The sequence below is a fragment of the Strigops habroptila genome, chromosome 14 (genome assembly GCF_004027225.2).
Source record: "Strigops habroptila isolate Jane chromosome 14, bStrHab1.2.pri, whole genome shotgun sequence".
Taxonomy (NCBI): Eukaryota; Metazoa; Chordata; class Aves; order Psittaciformes; family Psittacidae; genus Strigops; species Strigops habroptila.
Window position 1 is genome coordinate 4,525,740 of NC_044290.2, and position 19,554 is coordinate 4,545,293.

The following is a 19,554-nucleotide window of genomic DNA, read 5'->3' on the forward strand; positions in this document are numbered from 1 at the left end:
CTTCATGCCAGAGACACAGTGTCAGATGGCAATCTTATGGCACACACTGTTCAATTACTCATCATAAGCATAAACCCACCTTTAAAGATATAGCCCTATAATGGAAGTAAAGTAGTAGAATCTATTTTGCAATGGTGAAACTTCTTGAAATATGGCTAGAACTTTTAATTTTTCTATATTTAAATACAGGTTTTTCTTTCCTCCAACCTAACATGATTTTATCAGGCTAAAAATCTCTGCTATACAAACCCAGGTGGGCCAAATAAAATATTTAAGTGTAACATCAATAACAAGCTGAAAGATAACATGAGAAAGTTGAGAAGGAAAAGATACTCAAATACATTTCTTTCTGTAGGCAGTATCACATACACGAATAAGAGAGGCATAAACCTCAACTTTAGGTAGTCTAGTTCAACACAGAAAAATAAGAGCACAAGTTAAATACAAATAAATAAATAAACAAAAAATTGGCTTTTTTCCCCCCATTACCACAGCTTCTGAGTTTCTTCCATAATTAATGAGATTCTCCAATTAAAATGCTGGGCACAAAATCCCTCTGTGGTTTCTTCTGGCCTTCTAGTTACAAGAGCTATACAGTTCAAGACTGTTCCTCATACCCACCATACTGAGCAGCCAAGGGGGTGTGGGGAAGGGAAGAGTAATGAGACCAAGAAAGCTTCGAACCCTGGAAAACAAATCTGAAACACTCAATTGAACATATGTATTTTGGGAGAAATCAGAACCAAATCAAGCTCTGTACTTTGCAGCTCCAGACTTCATTACATGGTAGATTGATTTAAGATACTGAACTGGGCCACATTCCCAGATTCTGAATAGCATGGATCCTGATCTGGCTGCTTGCTAATCAGTTGTCTTTGTAGATATTGGTCTGACTTCTAGATTAAGAGCAGCAATGCAGAAGCAAACTTCTGGAGAACCTCATAAAACTCATGCTTTATATGAACCTAATTGGAAAGCCACAGAAGAAATCTGGGGGAAGTTTGAGTGGCAGACAGCAACCACAGTCATCGAGAACATAAGAAGACCACAAACTCAAATTCTTTCCATTTATTTTGTAAGCCCTTTCTTATTCTGGTCTTTTTCTTATTCTGAACTTTAATGGAAATACTGAGAGTCTGCAGCAAAGTTTAAACCTTTTTCTCTCTTTCAGCCACACACGAGGCTGTGACAGGCAGGGCACAAATTCTGTAGCACGTATCAACTACTGCAGTAGTCATATTTTGATTCAGATATATTATTATATCACATCCATATCTGCAATTCATTTTCTTTTGGATAACCATTTACATTATTCAAGATAACCATTAACAAGTATATTAATAAAGAGAGCTACAGCAGAAGCAAAAAGACCTTTCAAAATGCTGTTTGGTTCTGAGTGCACTTTTGCTTTACATCAGCCAGCAGAAATCCTTTGAAATGAAGTCTGCTCGCCCGCAGGAAGAAGCAGGTGCCTTGTACTGCTCAGCAGTGGCCTCTCGCATTACAAAGGAGCAGCCCTGCCATGCATTTTTCAGGGGAGGGAAGATGTTGACTGTGTTATAGATCCTGCAGGGATGGGACTTCCTACAGCTCTTGAGCGTGTAAGTTTGTTGCGGTACAAGAGTTTCTTCCCGATTGAGACGTATTATTGAATCCAGATGGCATGTTAAACACCAGGAATCTTTGCCAAACAGCACAATTTTCAAAGAAAAAGCTGTTCAGCCACTAAAGGGATATTTTAATGTATTTTTGGAAAATTAATATCCATAGCTGAAAATATCAATTGAACGAGCCAGCAATAGGCTACTACATGAACAGTTTCAACGTTAATAAATACAATTAAATTGCACAGTTTACATGTTACTGGACTATATACAGAATTTTCCATGTTACAGGCAAAACCCAACCCTACATGCTCTGCAGCACTAAAGGAGAAACTCACTGGCCTGCTTCACTCAAGGTTGTGCTCATCAGCTGCTGATTGCAACTCCTGGTGAAAATCACTGCTGGTTCTAACCCGCATGCACCAGCCATACACAAAATCATCATCCACTTCAATATACTAACACTAAACAAGTGAAGGGTTTATGATTAGTCAGTATTTTGGGCAGGTATCACTTGTTGTGCTGATGGTTGGCTGTACATTAATTCTGTATACACAATGGCTGTCAAGCAGAATCTAACCTGGATCAGAGTAATTCCTTGTTCAGGGACCAAACTAAATATTGCATGATTCTCCCCTTGTCATCTTCTCACTGCTTGCCGTTTCTCACTCTTAGCAGATGGCTGTGCATGAAACACTACTCCAACTGCAGCATCCTCAACATATGTATTTGGCAAGGAGGTGCAAGCCACCTACCACTACAACAAGCTATTCTGGCTACAGCTTTTGCAGCTTCACCATCAGTAATGGTGAGGAGCATCAGTAGGGATAAAGATACTAATAAGCAATTTTTGGAGTACTTTTAATGAGAGTAGCCTTCCATGCAATGCTGTAACACCTGGTGAGAGATCATCTTGTAGCCCTGGGACAACCAACAGTAACTACTGCAGAAGTCTTGGTTTTGGGTTACCTGGACAGAAGTTACCGTTAGGCTGTACAGGGATAAACGCAATGCAAGAGCTGCCTCTTAATGCTAAGCCTAATACAGGAGATTGGTTCCATGGCAGAACCAATCTGTCCCAACTTCCTCACCCATCACTTTCCCCTCCATTCAGCCTTCTCTCATCTCTGACTTGTGCTCTTCCCCTGTTCTCTTCCAGCTGACAGGCACTGTAGTAGGGCAAAAATCAGTGGAGATTTAGCCAGTGGAGATTTCACTCTAACTCGTGAAAATGGGAAACCAAAAACTGAATCAAGAACACATGCATTCATAACAAAAAGTGATGACAAACAAGACAAGGGAAGTAAATCTACCTACACATGCAAAAATTTCCCTTTGGTTTGGGAAAGCTTAGCCCTTCCTCTTGATCACAGGCATCAAGGAAAACTGGGCTATAAGTTGGCACAATTTGGAAACCAGACAGTGACATCGGGGTAACTGTCGGACAGAATAAGCCAAACTGCTTTAATTCCTCAGAGGAGCCTAAAATTGGTGAATGGAAAGAAAATCATAAAGGAAGTAACTTTTGATTCCACACTAACCTGTATCTTACAGGACTTTGAAACAGTTTGTTTCTATTTTTTAAACCAACTCATTTCATACTGCACATCTTAGAACATTCATTAAAAAAGAAAAACATTTCAGTATTAATATTATGCTGGAGTTGCATAAAAAGGGAGATCAGATGGTGTATATTACAACATCTAAGATTAAACAGGAAAAAAGTTCTAAACTCAGGGTCATTCAGCAACAAAGCAGAGATGTTGAGTAAAACAAAAAAATAAAAAAAAATCAAAGTACTTCTTTTTAAATACATATGCCAACAGCTGCCCAGCAGCACTTCCTCAGAGCCTTGAGCTAAATCTTACAGAAATAACACATACAGAGGGGTTGGTTGCATGGAAGTGAACACAAAGACACCCTATGTTAAAGGAAGTACTTCTCCCTCAGAAACAAACGCTGTTCTGCCAGGCATTGAACTCTCACTCACCGACAAATGCTGTTCAAAGCATGCTGCTCATGGGGAACAGCTACCAAGCTGCTGGAACCTAAAACTGAGTAAGAAATTCTTCTCCAATTTAAATGTAAAGGTGAAAAAAAATAGGAACTAAAGTAATTTATCAAGAATTATCCAGTCTTTGGTCTTTCCCTAAAGGCAAGTTTTATATTAAATGTCAATCATATTTTCTTTGGTAATGAACAACAACTCACTGAAATTACCATGAATTGAAATGCTCCTGAGTTTAACTTCCTTTAGGATAGTCACCAGAGGTATGCAAGCGGACTAACCACAAGCTAACTCCATAGCTATTAATAGCTTCTCTGCAGGATTATCCAAGATATTTTAAAGGCTCTTTGTAGAGATGTCACTTTATTTTTTTTGGCTCCCATCCAAATTATGTCTTTACATCATTTTGCCTTGATTGTAAGACCTGAAGCCTGCAACATTTCCTTCATTGTTTGGGAAATGACAGGTTAGAGGAAACGCCAAAGATTGCTTTCATCCAAACGTATTGTCACAGAGAAATTCAGTTAAATAAAGATGACAGGGAAGTCAAATGGAAGGGAGGTGGTAAATTCTAAATGGTTTTTAATAACAGACTAGCAAAAAAATGTCATTAGACACGGGAAATAGGGTGAATTTTCAAATAGCTTATAAAGTGTAATTAATCACTGGCTCTACCGCTTTTTCTTTCCTTTTCACATCAAATACTGATCTCTGTTCAGCCTTAACTATACCAAGGCAAAAACATTAGTGCCTGTGTTTTATCCAGATTTTTCCCCAGAGCGCCTTGATAGGTTATTTGACAGACTGACTGTATTTTAATTCATGTTCTAAGAAAACAAATTCCTACTTAGCCTTTTACCTTTCAGGCGGTATTGTAACTGCTTGCCTTTCTGGAGGGAATGACACTTGTGTGCTCTGGCAGAGAAGAATGGAAAAATCCATTAGTTAGCACCTAATAGCCTACAAAGTTATTTTAGAGCTTTGCAGCACGTGCTACTGTCTCCTGTGCGCCAACGGATATTTTGACACCTCCTCAATTTGTGCTTTTTGTGACCTTTTATCACAAAAATAGATCAAAACTGAGCTCCAGACACTGGTTGGAGCCACAGTTTGTATTCAGAAAGGCCATAATAAGGCTCATAATATGCTAGTCCATCTGGGGCTCATTAAGAATAATTTCCCCCTGTTTACACTCTGAGATTAGTTTCAAACTTCCAAGGCTGTCACTCCAGTTTTTGCTTTTATACACTTAAAAAGGAAGGTTAAATACAGAGATGACAGGAAATTTGGGACCAAGTTGTAGCAAAACTCTAGAGAAAGTAACAAGTGTGGTATATCACAGTTGTGATGTCAAGAATAATACTGCTTGAATAAAGCTAAGACTGTACAATTTGCCACATTTGCATGGAGTGGAGTCTCCAGGTTAGCAATGCTCATTTATCAGTCCTCATTGTACTCAAGATTTCTTAGACCAACAAGCCAGATTGTTTTAGCTTAGTGCCATTACACACAAGCGTCTAGAACAAGACGACAACATACCAAAAGACACAAATAACATGTCTTCCCAGGGATCTCCATTTGGACATTAAGAGCACACAAACCTGTTATTCACCTGAAGAGTACATTTTGGTAAAAGTAGACAAGGTCAGCTGGATACAATTGCAAAATGTTGGGTTTGTATGCAAATTGAAGTGCACTGTCAAACACGTGAAGCAATAACTGCGTAGCTAATAACAGACACCACATCTACCACTGCGCATGACATTGTAGTTCCCTACTTTAACAGACGATACAGCTTCAAGATCTGCTTTTCATATTATCCAAGACTGTGTACATTTTTTGCCTTAGCATAACTTTATGACACTTTTGGACACAGTTATGACTTTTCAACGATCGTGCCAGCTGTTAGAAGACACCAAAAAGTATAGGAGCAAACCCAAACATGCAGATAACGTCATACGCAGAATTTCAAGGTGATTTCTAAAGGGTTTAGTAAAGTCCTGCTATTTCTTTCAATAAGGAAGCACTGCACTCTTTATCTGAATCGGTTGGATAACAGGAAGATTATTTCTCATCAGTTTCCTAAAAAATTAAGTCAGAAATATGGTTCTTGTGACTCTCCTCCTATCCTATCCTGAATAGGATACTATTTAAAAAGTTACTTTATAGGCTTGTGCCCATTTCTATTGTATTATCTTCATCTCAGTTAGGTGCTTCTGCTTTAATTCTCATATACAGAAGTTGCATAAAACCTCTACTATTTTAGTTAATCAGTGCATAAAGCAAACCTGTCAGGTTCTTAGCCACGATTTATGAAGATACTATTCAGGATTTTGCTTGGACACTGTCACAGTGATTACACAAAAGGAAGACGTTTCCAGCAACTGCAGATCTTGACCAGAAAGAACTTTATTTCCAAAACCATTTTGTAAATATTTGTTAAAAATCTGTTTCATGTAAAGCCTGGATAGAGATACATGCATTCATGCACACCTACCTGCAGTAAAAAAAGATTACATCATGGCTTATATATTTCTATTCTATCAGTCCATCCATACTGCTAACATAAACATCAAATCACAGTTTCTTTCATGGAAGAATTATCCTCCATTTGTCCTAAGCACTGAAATATGAAGAACAGGTGTTTGGATTTAATTCCAAATGAGAAATGCAGCTTTTTGGCATGGAAATAGCTTAGCAAATGGAGAAGGCTGAAATGTGGAGATTTTTTGGCCTGTTTCAGTGTTTACTTGCAGCAATAAGACACTTACAGGTCACACCGTTAAATACCAACCAATAGTGGAGATGGAAGTGAACACATTAACATAGTCAGATCACAGGTCAGGTCAGAACATACACACACATGGGTAAGATCTTTAAGAGTCTCAGTACTAGTTTATAACAGCTCTGTTGATACACAGAGAAAATCTTTCTTTGCCTCAAAGGAATTCTTTTCAAACTAAAATGAATGAGTTAGATCACTGCTAAATACGGTGCTAAATGCTGGAAGAGTTAGGACTTGATTTTGTGTCCTCTAAACCCACACAGGACAAAGGTTTGACTTCATTGCTTACATTCATTGCTTTGTTCAGATCTGTCATCGCCCCTGTTCACAGGGTATTTTTTGAAGGTCCTCTGTATCAGCCAGAGTTTGAGTATTGACATGTTGGACACTTCACAATAGGGACGAACAAAACGTTTAACTCCTCACTGGTAATTTTTAAAACTAGAAAACGTATCATGCATTGTGGCTGAAAAATCATTAGGATTAAGACTGCCAGTGTCTTACATGTGAAGAACCAGTACCAATAGAGCACAACACAAGAAAATCCACAAAAAACAGAACAAAGAGAAAAAACCTCAAACCTAAAAGCCAAAAGCACAGAACAATAGTCCCTTTAACTTAACCTCTTGAACTTTACCATTAGGCTTGCTGTTCAATTGTTGTTACTATGTTTTCGCCTGCTTGCTTTCTTCTTTGAGCTTACTAACAATGCTCAAGAAGTCAAACATTCTTCAGAGAGTGAAAATACAATGATAAGTAATAATAATAAGAAGAAATAAAGAGCATGTGTCAGCGGATGTGGATTGTATTGGGAGCCAGGCACCATTCCCACCTTTTCCACTCACCTACCATGTAATTAAGGGCAAATCTTTTACCACTCTAAACAACTCTGTTCTCTGTCTGCTGTCTCCTGAAATTATGTTTTTGTTGGCAGCCCAAACAACAATATTTCTCTATCCTCATACATACACATATACATGCGTGTATGTTTGTGTGTATATATACACACTGCATGGCACAGGAGGGCTCCATTTAGAGGCTATAAAGAATAATAATCATAATCTGTTGTAGTTCAAATAATAAAATAGGAAATAGTATTAGCAGAGGTTTTTTTAGACTACTATTAGTATTAAATGAAAGCATTTCCACTCCACCCCTAAAATCCCACCAAAACCATGGGAAGCAAAACCTCTCAGGTCCAAACCACACAGAATGGATCCAAATGAATTAAATCTCTTTGCCAACATATTTGCAGTAATACCATAATAAGTACCACCAATAGACATCCCTGGATTTTATTTCATAAAGATGCTTATAAGCCTAAAACAACCAAATGGAACTCATACAGGAAATTTTTAGAGCAAAAGAACACCTAACTGTCTGTGCAGGAACACTTCTCAGGTAACAGTCGTTTAATTTGTAACCTCTCAGTCCTGACCCTTGAGAAAAAGCTACTTAACATCTTCCAAGGACAAGCCTTAGAACTCAGATTGACAAGTGGATACAAGACAAGTGGATAAATGAGATCTAATGATAGTAGTTTTATGGCACTTTGTGACCTCTCCTCCTCCCTTCTTTCTTCATCTTAGGGACATAAATTTTTCCCCATAGGACAATATATTACCATCTCTTTGCCATCCTGCACCTTTCTCCCCTTCCAGTCTCTTTCCCCAAATCTACCTTACTTTTCAGAGATGAACTTTCTTTAGCTTTCAGATCCATTGCATTTATTTCAGGGACTGAAGAGGAGCTTGAATGTCTGAATCCTCCTTTAATTTTTCCAGGTATGCTCACATGTCTAACAAAGGTGTTGGATTTATCTACAAAGCCCATCTGTGTCCTTCAATCACCAGAGTTACCCCAAACCAACTGTACTTGTTTGTTGTTTTTCTTTTTAAAAAGACAGTTATATGGTATGACCCAGATTTTTTCAGACCTCAGTTTTTACCTATACCCCCCCTTTGCCTAGTGCTTCTTAATAACAGATTTAGGGCTTTCAGAGGCTGTTGAACAAAGACCTGGTTCCTGGATTATGTATCATCCATAGCACTCACCTTTCCACCCTCATCAAATTTTCCCACATGAAAAAACCATTCTCGAGAACAGAACCAGGTTGGCATGATCACAGTAGGTCCATGGGAGGTAAACACCTAGGGAAAAGGGGAAAAAAAAGCCAGTCAGTTATCAGAATGTCAAAATCCAACAACTGTTGGGGAACAAAGTAGACCAATTGCATTCATCTGAAATCCTCACAATACTCATGCCTAAACTTAACCTTCAGCAATATTAAGAACTGAGAAATTCAAGTGCTTAATATTTAGCATGTGCTTAGTGTTTAAACTGTGGTGCAAACCAGCACCTTTGAGGTGTCACAGCCAAGAGATTCATCTATTTCCTGCTTTATTAGATATAAGGCAGAAGTTCTTCCCTGTGAGGGTGCTGAGGCGCTGGCACAGGGTGCCCAGAGAAGCTGTGGCTGCCCCATCCCTGGCAGTGTTCAAGGCCAGGTTGGACACAGGGGCTTGGAGCAACCTGCTCTAGTGGAAGGTGTCCCTCCCCGTGGCTGGGGGTTAGAACTGGATAATATTTAAGGTCCTTCCAAACCCAAACCATTCTATGATTAACATTCCATAACCTCTTCTATCATAAGTTGCAGCACATGCAGAGTACTTCAAACTTTATTTCAAATTTAGAGAATTATCCTGGAAATGACACTTCTATTAATAATGGCAGTATTGATATTGAAGTCAATGAATTAAGAAGAATCTTAAAAAGTTAAAGTTCTGAAGCTTAAGCCAGATGAACCTCGAGATCCCCTTCCAACCTGGTATTCTATGATTCCTTATACATTTATTGAGTAGGAACTTTCATTGATCTTTTATTTCTGCCAAAGACACTTAAATCTTAATCCAGCTCAGACAAGTAAGATGCAATTTATTTTAAACATTACCAGAACATTATGGATTTGCTTGCTACCCAGTGGTACCTACCTTAAAAGGTTGTTGGAAAGAAAATGCTTTAGGGACTGAAAAGAGAGATGCTATTAATTACATCCCCTTGACTAGTGACAGCTGAGAACTATACAAACTGGTCTTTGCAGCTTTAAACAAACGTGTTGTAAACACAACTGTGAAATGAACCAGAATCTGGATTAAGGAAGGTAAACTGGTCCTCTCTTTTGTTCCCAGATGAAGTATCTGGCCAAACAAGAGACTGAACTTGTCAAACAGAATGTGTGCAGTTAAGCCAGGAGAGACTGCCTGCTTCCAAGAGCCACAGAGGAAATAGCGAGCTTCTGCCTTCATGAAGGCAGAAGAAACCTCACGATTACTGCCAGTCTCCAAACACTAATGAAAATGCTCATCTTAGGAGCAGGTGATTTCATGCCATGCTCTGGTGGCAATATTAATATTCCTGTGTAGTTGACAGTTTTAATCATCAGCACACGAATGTAAATTTTGACATGTGCATCTAAGCATTTGCATTTTAAAGCTGCTCCTCTTGACTTTAACCTGGGATGGAAATCCTTAAACTCTTATTAATGCGTGGCAACTTCCATTTCCACAGATAAACACGGACTTAAAAACCATATTTTACACAGTTCTATATAGACCAACTCTCCAAACAAATGGGATTAGAAATGTAATCAAAATACAAGTGATCTACTCCCACTTTTCTTATTGCATGAACCATCCGACCAGACAGAGGCATCCACGTTAGGGTGAAGACACTGCATGCTAACCCCAGGAACATGACAGAACTTCCCTCTCCATAAAGGGCTCATTGGGTGACTCGTCTTGACCCAGACACTTAAATTTTGGGCAGCATATTTAGTCAGAAGAATCCAATCACTTAATGGCTACGATTAACACATTAGCAGCTTGTCCATAACCGAAATAACACTAGATTCAGAGGTGCTAAATGTCAAGATCTCCCCCCAAAAGTCAGTGGGAGCTGAAAGAGACAAAAAACCTACCCAGAAAATCAGAGCAAACATGATTACTCAGCACATGGTTATTAGCTCCACACTAATTACAAGGGTGATTGAGTATGGCCTGAACCAAACAATGACCAAACAGTAATCCCAAAAGAAAACAACAGTAGGGAGAAAAGCAAGGCTGGAATGCATTGCACTGAATCTCATTTCTGAATGAAAGACAATCTTCAAAAGAAAAGTCTTGAGCCTATTGGCACATGTAAAATGCATTTGGAGAGGCTAGAATGCTATTCCTCAGTGCAGCCAGGTTCATCAGAGAACAGAAATGCACTTAAAGATGTAGCTCAATGTAATTGGTCACGCTCGCATGTAATGAGCATACATCCCAAATATCTTAGGTAATCTCTGTTCCATTGTTTTATGTACTTAGGCCAAACCAAAGAGAAGAAATTTCAAACACTAAGAAAACAAAAAAACCAAAACATCAAAATGGCACTTCTGTTAACACAGATGGTGATATGGTGATGAAGATTATGTATCAGACTGTCACGCACTGCATGTACTGATGTACTTTCCTGATTTTGAGTTCTGTGGCTCACCGTCCCCTCCAGAAAAGATACTAGAAGGGAATCACACAGCCAAAACTGAGACTGATGCTGACACATACGATTTCAGGGTCTTATCATTCCAGAAAGTGTTTGAACTTGGAACAGTGCACCAGCTAAAAGTCAATGAGTTGGTAAATAAGCTTATTCTAGACAAATAAATATAATGCAACGTCAAAATAAACTTTAGGAAATTTAAATTGGTGCTGCAAATGGACAATTTCATGGTGCCTTGTCCCTTGTTATGGGACATTAATAACATCTGTGAAGCTGAAATTCTTTTTTTCTTTGTTAGCTTAGTTTTCAGCTGGATCTGCTCCCTGATCCAACTAACCACAAACACACTGGTATTACCACAACAGAGGAGGTAGGCAAACAGGGCACCAAACACAGAGAAAACAGCAAGAGTGTTCTTTCAGCAGCAGTACAGATAATCCATAAATAATCTTTAACCTGGTAGGGGAATTGTATGCTGAAAGTCTAGGTTTACAGTACCTCTATTAATTTACGAGCTCTCCCATTCATCCTGCCTCTGGCTGTGCACCCCAGTCACTTACACCAGCGTTGGCACTCACCTGACCCCATGGTCAGCTGGATCAGAGCACTACAGCAGGAAGAAAGCTATTAATTTATTTTAGTGATAGTTTTCTACAGCCTTAGTTCTCTGAATTGGTTCAGTGTGGGGTCAGACTAGCAATACTGCTGACATACTGGAGGGGGAAGGAACAAGCTTTGGAGAGGAAAACAAGACCTGCCTTTTCGGTCATTGCCCTGTTAATCAGTCCAGCTGTGACATAAAACTGCACCCTCTGTCTGAACACTTCCACTGACGGGAAGAGAACTGGCTGAGGAAAACCAGTGAACTCCTAACAACTGTACTGAAACACTGCAAGCACCTGCCAAACTTCTGAAAACCACCTTCAGGAGCTTTTGGAACTTCATCTTCAACAGAAAGAAAAATAACCTCAACCTCTGCAGTTTGGAAAGTCTACATTTCAGCTTGGTTTAGTCAGACAGGAAAGTCTCCTCTGGGTTTCTTTTTTGCCTACTCCTGTCATACACTCTTGCCAAGGTGTTAAAAAATGGTTGAACTAGCTTAGTCTGCGATTAAAACCGCAACTTCTCACTTTGTGAGATTGCCACTCAAGATTTTATCCATACATCTTTTAGATTGCGTGGACTGGAACAAGAGAAACAAAAAGGACATGCTAGCCTTAGTCTGAAAATCAATCATAAGCAGAATATGAATTACAATGCAGCTCCATAATTGCTATGTTTAGTTTGCTTGGAAACGTTCTCCAGCTCTGCCTAACAAATGTCCTGTATCACCTTGGAACCTCAGGGGGTTCTCAATCCTACTCAGGGCATTAATTCATCATATTGGAAAGCAGCTTGGACCTGTGAACCTTTCACATACAGCTGTATTGGAAGAGTAATGCTTAATAATAGTTGTTATTAATTACAGTACACTGTAGGCTGTAAAGATTATCTAAATATAATCTAGTTGAATGAAACCAACTTATTAAGAACCAACTACAGAGCTTGTAGATGAAGCTATAGGTCTGTTCAGATTCAGAATTCCCAAAGAACACACTGTTGTCATAACCAAACCAGAATCCATCTTCATCAGATCCAGGTGATGGAGCCAGGCTGCTATTTCAGGATTGCAATTGTTAAATTATTTGGAACGTTCACTGTGATCTGGTTTTATTCCAAGGATCAAGTAGCAAGTAACTGAAACTGATTTACTCTGGTTTGTTCTTACTAACTGTTTGGCTATTGAATTACATTCAACTATTACAGAGATTCTCTGAAAACAAATCTAGAGAATATAAAGAGTTGATAAAATTACTTTCCTTTGTTGTGTTCCAAAGCTGTCAACAGCACATGTAATTCTGGTCCCCACTGATGCTCACTTCAGATCATGTCAGCATTCAATACGAAATGTAAGTTCCAATGCTGATATAGGCATTCATGTGTTTATAGTAATTCTTCAAGGAAAGTTCTATTTCCTGAAGCAGCAAATCAAAATCTAATAGCCATGTGCCAAAAGAATACATGCAGATGGTGAAACAACCTTACCACACTGTGTCATGCAGAGTACAGAGGGGAAACCAGGCAGTTCACCAGAGCAACACAGTTAATCAAGGGCCCAGACTGCTTTCCAATTTAACAAGCTAATTCCCCAAAACACATTACACATTTCATTCTACTTATGCTATAGCAGTTACGAAAATTATATCCACACAGTTCAAGGATTGGAAACAATCTCCTATGTTATGATAAATAAAGCTTTCCTATACTCAGGGTAACACATTAACATGTTAGAGAAAAATCACACAGTGAGAGCCACAGGGATTTTGCAAGCTGCAGGCAGACCATAGGCTAAAGGACACCACTCCTCACGTAGAAAAAATTATATGTTAGAACACCAGTGCATTAATTCAGCAGGGAATGTACCAGGCCCTCATTCCTAAAGATAACCAGGCTTACATTCAGAATCAGGTATGCCTATTAGCATGACAGAAGAGACATGGAAGGTAGGAAGGAGAAGAAAAGACTCCTTACCCTACTTCAAAAACAAAAGTCTTAGTATTAAAAAGAAAAAAAAAAAAACCCAAAAGTTCGATAAAGCTTGTTATAATTCTAAGGAACCTCAACACCCAATCTGGGATGAATTACATTCAGTTAGTTTATATTGCACTGTGCTGGCTTACCCTTTCATATGCCTATATAAATAATTGCCTGTATCACCTAATCATTGCTTGCTTTGCCATTAGCTGAAAATCCCTGCTCTAAAGAAGCTGGGATCTGGCACAGCAAAAAATACATTTCAGATATAAGACATGCCACAACTCTCCATACTGAAAGGCTGATATATACATAGTAATTCTGGCACAGGCTTGACTACAAATCAGCATTACTTAACCTTCACAATTTCAAACTCTACTTAGCAACAAAACCAATCAAAAAGAATCAAGAATCCTGAGAACTGCTAATGCCAGTGAAAGCAGCAAGCATTCAGCACCTCCAAGAAGGTATTCCAGTCCTGCTCCTGGGAAATTTATGACCTGCAGCTCTCCATGACTTCCTCATGATTTGAAGCCATAATTAAGCTGAAATGTTTCACAGTTTGCTGGAAACGCAGACTCTTTGCAAGAACGAAACCAACAGAGCAGCTCTAAGATGATGCTCTCTCAGTTGCTGCCTCTGTTTTTCTGGCTGGTGTTTCCTATCACTGCTTGAAGGGATACGAATCAACAATAGATTGTTGATTTTCTCTAACAACTAACTTGATTATACAGCTAGTTCCCTTTTCAGTATAGAGCTGGAGAGCAGAAGCACTGCACTGCAGAGATGTTCACTTACACCTGAGAGCAATCCCTTCCAACATTTCTAAACTTAACTGAAGTTCAAATTAAGATAACATTTTAAAAACAAAAAAAAAAAGTCATTAAAAGGCGATAAAAATTAAATGGTCTCTGTCTCTTTGGTCAATCTTCCACACAAACACAGTCCAATAATCTATGTTTGATACTTTTACCTACACAGCCACTGTATGATTGACAATTCACTGTTTTGAACTATATGTAAAAAGCCTTAAGCCTATTCAAAGGTGCAGCCAGTCAATCATATAGTATAGAATACCCATGAAACAAAGTATTACATGATTTATGGAGTGCCAGAAATATACATAAATATATAACATTAAAAAAAGACTGCATTCAAAGTTAATACAATCCTAGCTATAGGCTAGATAATAACACTTGAAAGTGTTCACTTCCATACATAGGCTGTTTCCTGAAATCCCAGAAGTTTAACCAAGACATAAATACTATTACATGAAAGCTGGTATTTGCTTTCTGTTTTATCTTTTTATGCAGATTGAAAAGAAAAACTGTTCATTAAAACATTTATGGCATATTTCAATACTTTCTAAAGCATACCTAAACCTCAAGGGACACTATGCATAAATCTCTCATATGAGTCCCTGCTCCCCACTTCCCTCCATCGCAACACTTCCAGTTCTCCCAGTGTCAGCAGACAACAGCAATGGGAGGAAAGCTGGGACAGCAGGAGTGCAGGGAAGAAAACATTGAATTTGTTTGATCTGCTGTAATAAACATCCTTGTCCCACACAGTTTGTTACACTCTTTGTCCTTGTCACTAAGCCGTTCACTTGAAGAAAAACATGCTGATCCTCTTTACAGCTATTTGACCATTATACCAAAATACAAAACTTTATACAAAGAGTATTGCCTTTGTTATATAAATTTTTAACATCCAGGCTCTGCACTGTTGGATGTGAAGCCACCATCCCAAATGAGTAAGAGGGTGTGTATTAACACAGCATCACCTCCTCCTGACATCTCTGGCTACAACAGAGCGCCACGAAGAATGACATGCAGGGTAAAGCCTGCTTATGTCAGGCTGCACCCAACCCACCTTTTCTTTCTTTAATCTGCTGCTGAAAGGAAACCTGTTTACAAATTTTCTAAAGGTAAATATATTAACTTTGGGTTTATAGTCTAATACATATGTATTGAATTAGCTGTGGGTTTGCTTTATGTGAACCAGCCCATGCCAGCCTCATTGTGCTGGATAATTGAGAGCTGACTATACTGCTGAGTATCGCTTTTTCGTAGTTGAATGCTCCTACTAAAAAACCAATAACAAGCACCATTCTTCTAGTCTTTTTTCAGAGCTTTTATCTACTAATGACGATGAATTAACCTACTGCTCAAACCGAAAGAATAGATGCATGCAAAGGGAATAGCCTGTATGATTTTAGCATGTCTTACATCTTTTTTTCTTGTCTGTAAGCTGCTAGAAGTGGTCTTTGTAACATCCATGCCTTAACAAGTCTCTCTTAATTCTTGGAGAGTTTCCAGTATTTAAAGAGTCAAGTATTTACAATGGAAGAATTACTCCATCCAGTAAAATGAAGCACTCAGTACCAAGAGGTAGGCTACTTGGCTTGCCATTCATGCTGAGCTTCTACCACGAAAGAAAGAAAACACTCTGCATAAAGTCATATTAGCAGATACCGAGTTGTGATTAGAACAAACAGATCTGCTAAGAAGCAACACTGACCAATGCTCATGTAATACGTCTTAAAAATGATCTTTCCATTTGACTTTTGGACAAGTAATTCACCTTTTTCACGGGGCGAAGGCTGAACAGGTCTTTTAGATTTTGAGACAATATCAAAATCAAGGTAATGAAACTGAAATATTCTAAGTTATTACAACAACAAAATATGTATTTACACAAACTTACTAGTAAAGAGGAAAACAAATTGACATAAAAAGCAACACATGAAGTTTATCCAAGTACCATCTTCTAAAATGAATGTTCAATCGATATGTGAATAAACCTCCTGACAAATCTTAACTTCAGCAAATTTTAAAATGCAGGTATTTTGAGGGAAATACTTTTGAGTGCTCAGGTTTATCCAAAAGCATGGCCCAGCCTACTCCTTGCTCCCTGCTACTCCTTCTCAAGCGAATGCTCACATTCTAAAGGTCGTATGCAGCTTGGAAGTGGGGAAACACATGAACCTCAGTGAATGAAATACATACAAGCATCTTCTAAACAAGTACAGAACTGTAGGTAAGGAGATCACTTCTGAATTTGAGAAGTACAGCTGTGTGCTAATGTACATGCAAAAGGAGAAACAGTAAATATTCAGGCAAACTTGCTGTATTTATTTAAATAGAAATGGTGTTTCTTTTGTATGTTTTTTTTTTTTTTCTCCCCGATGGACTTTGAACATTTAGAGTAGGCAAAAAGAGAAAACTTAGATCAGATCATAGGCTACGGATTCTGATTATCTGATTAACAAATGCAATAGTGGAATAGTGGAATCAAAGCAAACTTTACCTCAAATCTCTCCCTCATGTCTACCATCATATCACAAGTCAGGGGGTATCAAAGCACCAAATGCATTCCAGTCCCTCAGAGTGTTTGATTTGCATTCCGTATCACTTCGTAATTGTGAATGGGAGAACAATGAAAAAAAAACAGAAAATAAAAACCAGATATTTAATTATTTTAGAAAAAGAAATTTAACTGCTAGTACAAGAAACACAACATCGCTCAAGGGGAAGAATGAAACTCTTCTCAGAGTTTTGTTTTACTCGCCTTCTGCACACTGTTGCAAATCTTTTACCCCACAATACACTTTCTTATAATGATATACACTAAGGAGAAACAAGAAAACCCAAACTGTACCTCAGCACAAGTTTTTCCACACATACATTTTTGATAACGAGGACATACATGTCAAGAACCCAGTGACATTTTCCAACAGTTTGCAGAAGACAAACCTGGAACGACCTCAACGAATCCTGAGAATACGCAGAAAGAAAAATTAAGTGCCCATCAATTTGTAAAAGGCTGAGAAAAAACAGAGCTGAGAGCACTACAAAGCCTTCCCTCCTATCTGCATTCTCTTGTTTCAGCCTCCCTAATAACTTGTTGATGGGTTTATACGTGGGATTTGATTTTGTAAGTTCTTTCACTGCCTCCCAGCCAACAATCTGATCAACATTTCCTTTTATTTGTGACTGCTTACTTTATAACCAAAACTCTCATAGCATGGGTAGTTTGAAGGTCACATCCTAGCTCTGAAATTGGACTCTAAGTATGCATCACTCCTGACATTTATTCCTGCGTTAAATTCTGTCTGAACTTGGCATTCCCTGTCACTGGTTTGAATTAGTTACTATTCAATCTAGCCAGCATGTTAAAAATACTTTCAACGGTCTCAAGAATTCAATGATAAGGAAGAAGGCAATAAACAGCGTCAGATCTTCCAAGTGGAAATTGGTATGAATTGGTTCAGAGCACCTATGCTCCAATTAGAACAATACAGACCAACAAGCAAGGATTAGGGCCCAGATTCATCCTGAATCAGAGATGTGTAAGCAAGCAGCCCAGGCAACCTGGGTCCTCTCTGCCATAGAGGATTTCTACCATGGGGCAACTAAACTCATCTAAAATCTCTGTTGCCTTCTCCGATGAATACAGTGGAGCTCTTAGAAAATGAGGCTTCCAAATTCACTGCTTCAGGAAAGCACCTTTAAATGGGTGAATATCCGCCTAAGCCACATGTAGCCATAATCATTCCCATAATTAGACTAGTGTAATTATCCTCACATTGATTAAATGCATTTCTGTAATAAGAAATAATCTCTAAAACTCTTCAGTACATGAATCTGATAATACGCAAAGTGCAGCTAAAATGTTCAAAGAATTATGAGGAAGTATATTCTGCTACACATATAAAAAAAGATATTTTACATTCTTTTTTAACACCTTTATCTTACCCTGTCCTGAAGAAATATTTACTCCTAAAGGATAGCAGACATGTACTGTCTGCCACTCAGTGTCCAGCATCAGTAAATAACAAGGGCATTGTAGAAACATGGCAGCAAAAAGCATCTTGCCCTAATTTCAAAGAAAAAAATATTAATAACTATCTAAACAAGGCCAAGTGAATCCAAAAAGAAAATGTTGATTTTTCAGCTGCCAAAATGCTGAAAAGTGGTGGAGGAAAGAGATGCAAGGATTGCACTTAATGTCATTCAAAATTTGAAAACAGAACAGCGGTTCTGGCTATACTGAAAACCAAATACGGTTGTAGCACCAGCTGGGAAGGATCCACCAAGCAGCTCCTGTGATTAATATATTTGAACATTCCACAGGTCACTCAACATAAACACCTTTGTTTGTCACACACATCCTGCTAAAAATGATTAAGATTTAAATAAGGTTTCAAGGCTTTGAATTGAGAATTCTGAAACAAGATAGTGTAAAACACAAAAGCACAGTAACAATGGATCTTAGAAATACGATGTTGAAAAATATTTAATAAGCCGATTTTCCCTGTCATTACTTTGTAAAATTTAGATAAAATCTCTGTTAATTTTCCCACAACTCCATGAAATTGGTAACAAGAACTTTGCACATGCTACTTGTAAAAAAAATACAGATAAATCACAGCAACTTTCAGCAAAGCTTTCTCTACACTTTTTTTCCTAATAGTTGTTGATGCAAATTATCATCAATGTTGGTCCTTTTCTATAGCGAGGACCTTTTCTATAGTAAAAATCTTTTCTATAGTAAGGGAAGACACCAGTTTGGACATTTCCATAGGGAACAGCAAGTGTCTGCTAGCATGGATGGAACATTCAGCGTTGCAAACTAAGCAAATGAGGAGTTTCCCTGCAACAAACAAGTCACGGTGACAAAGTGCTGTATCGCTGAAGCTCAAGTACAATGCCAGCAGAACAAAAATAGAAAGAGCAAGAGCATTAATCAGATCTCCCAATAAAGCCTTATCCCACTTTGCTTTGTATTAAGCACACAATCAAGACATCAACAATACTTATTCCTGTGTCTTTTAAAATAGTTACTATTCTTCATATTTGTTAAGATGTTCTGACTCATAACTACTATTCTGACCCTAGACATGCACCAAAATCTATGAGGAATTAAGCTTCTAATTAACAACACAGATGATTTCTAAACCTGAAGCTCCAAGTCCTGTGCAAGATACGAAAAGATAAGCACATTTCTAGAATTAAGGCACCTCTATCCTGCAGCATTCC

The 19,554-nt window shown here is 38.3% G+C and overlaps 1 protein-coding gene across 6 annotated transcripts in view; it reads right to left on the reverse strand.

Annotated features, from left to right (window-relative positions):
• B3GNTL1 (UDP-GlcNAc:betaGal beta-1,3-N-acetylglucosaminyltransferase like 1) overlaps nucleotides 1-19,554 on the reverse strand; it is a 121,569-nt gene that overhangs the window by 28,029 nt on the left and 73,986 nt on the right. For all 6 annotated transcript variants that reach the window (XR_003994346.1, XR_003994347.1, XM_030506229.1 and 3 more), the window contains one exon: nucleotides 8,452-8,547. Coding sequence is in view for 4 of the 6 variants with exons in the window: in XM_030506229.1 (XP_030362089.1) it covers nucleotides 8,452-8,547 (96 nt within the window). In the remaining 2 variants the exon portion in view is untranslated. The remainder of the gene's footprint in view (nucleotides 1-8,451; nucleotides 8,548-19,554) is intronic.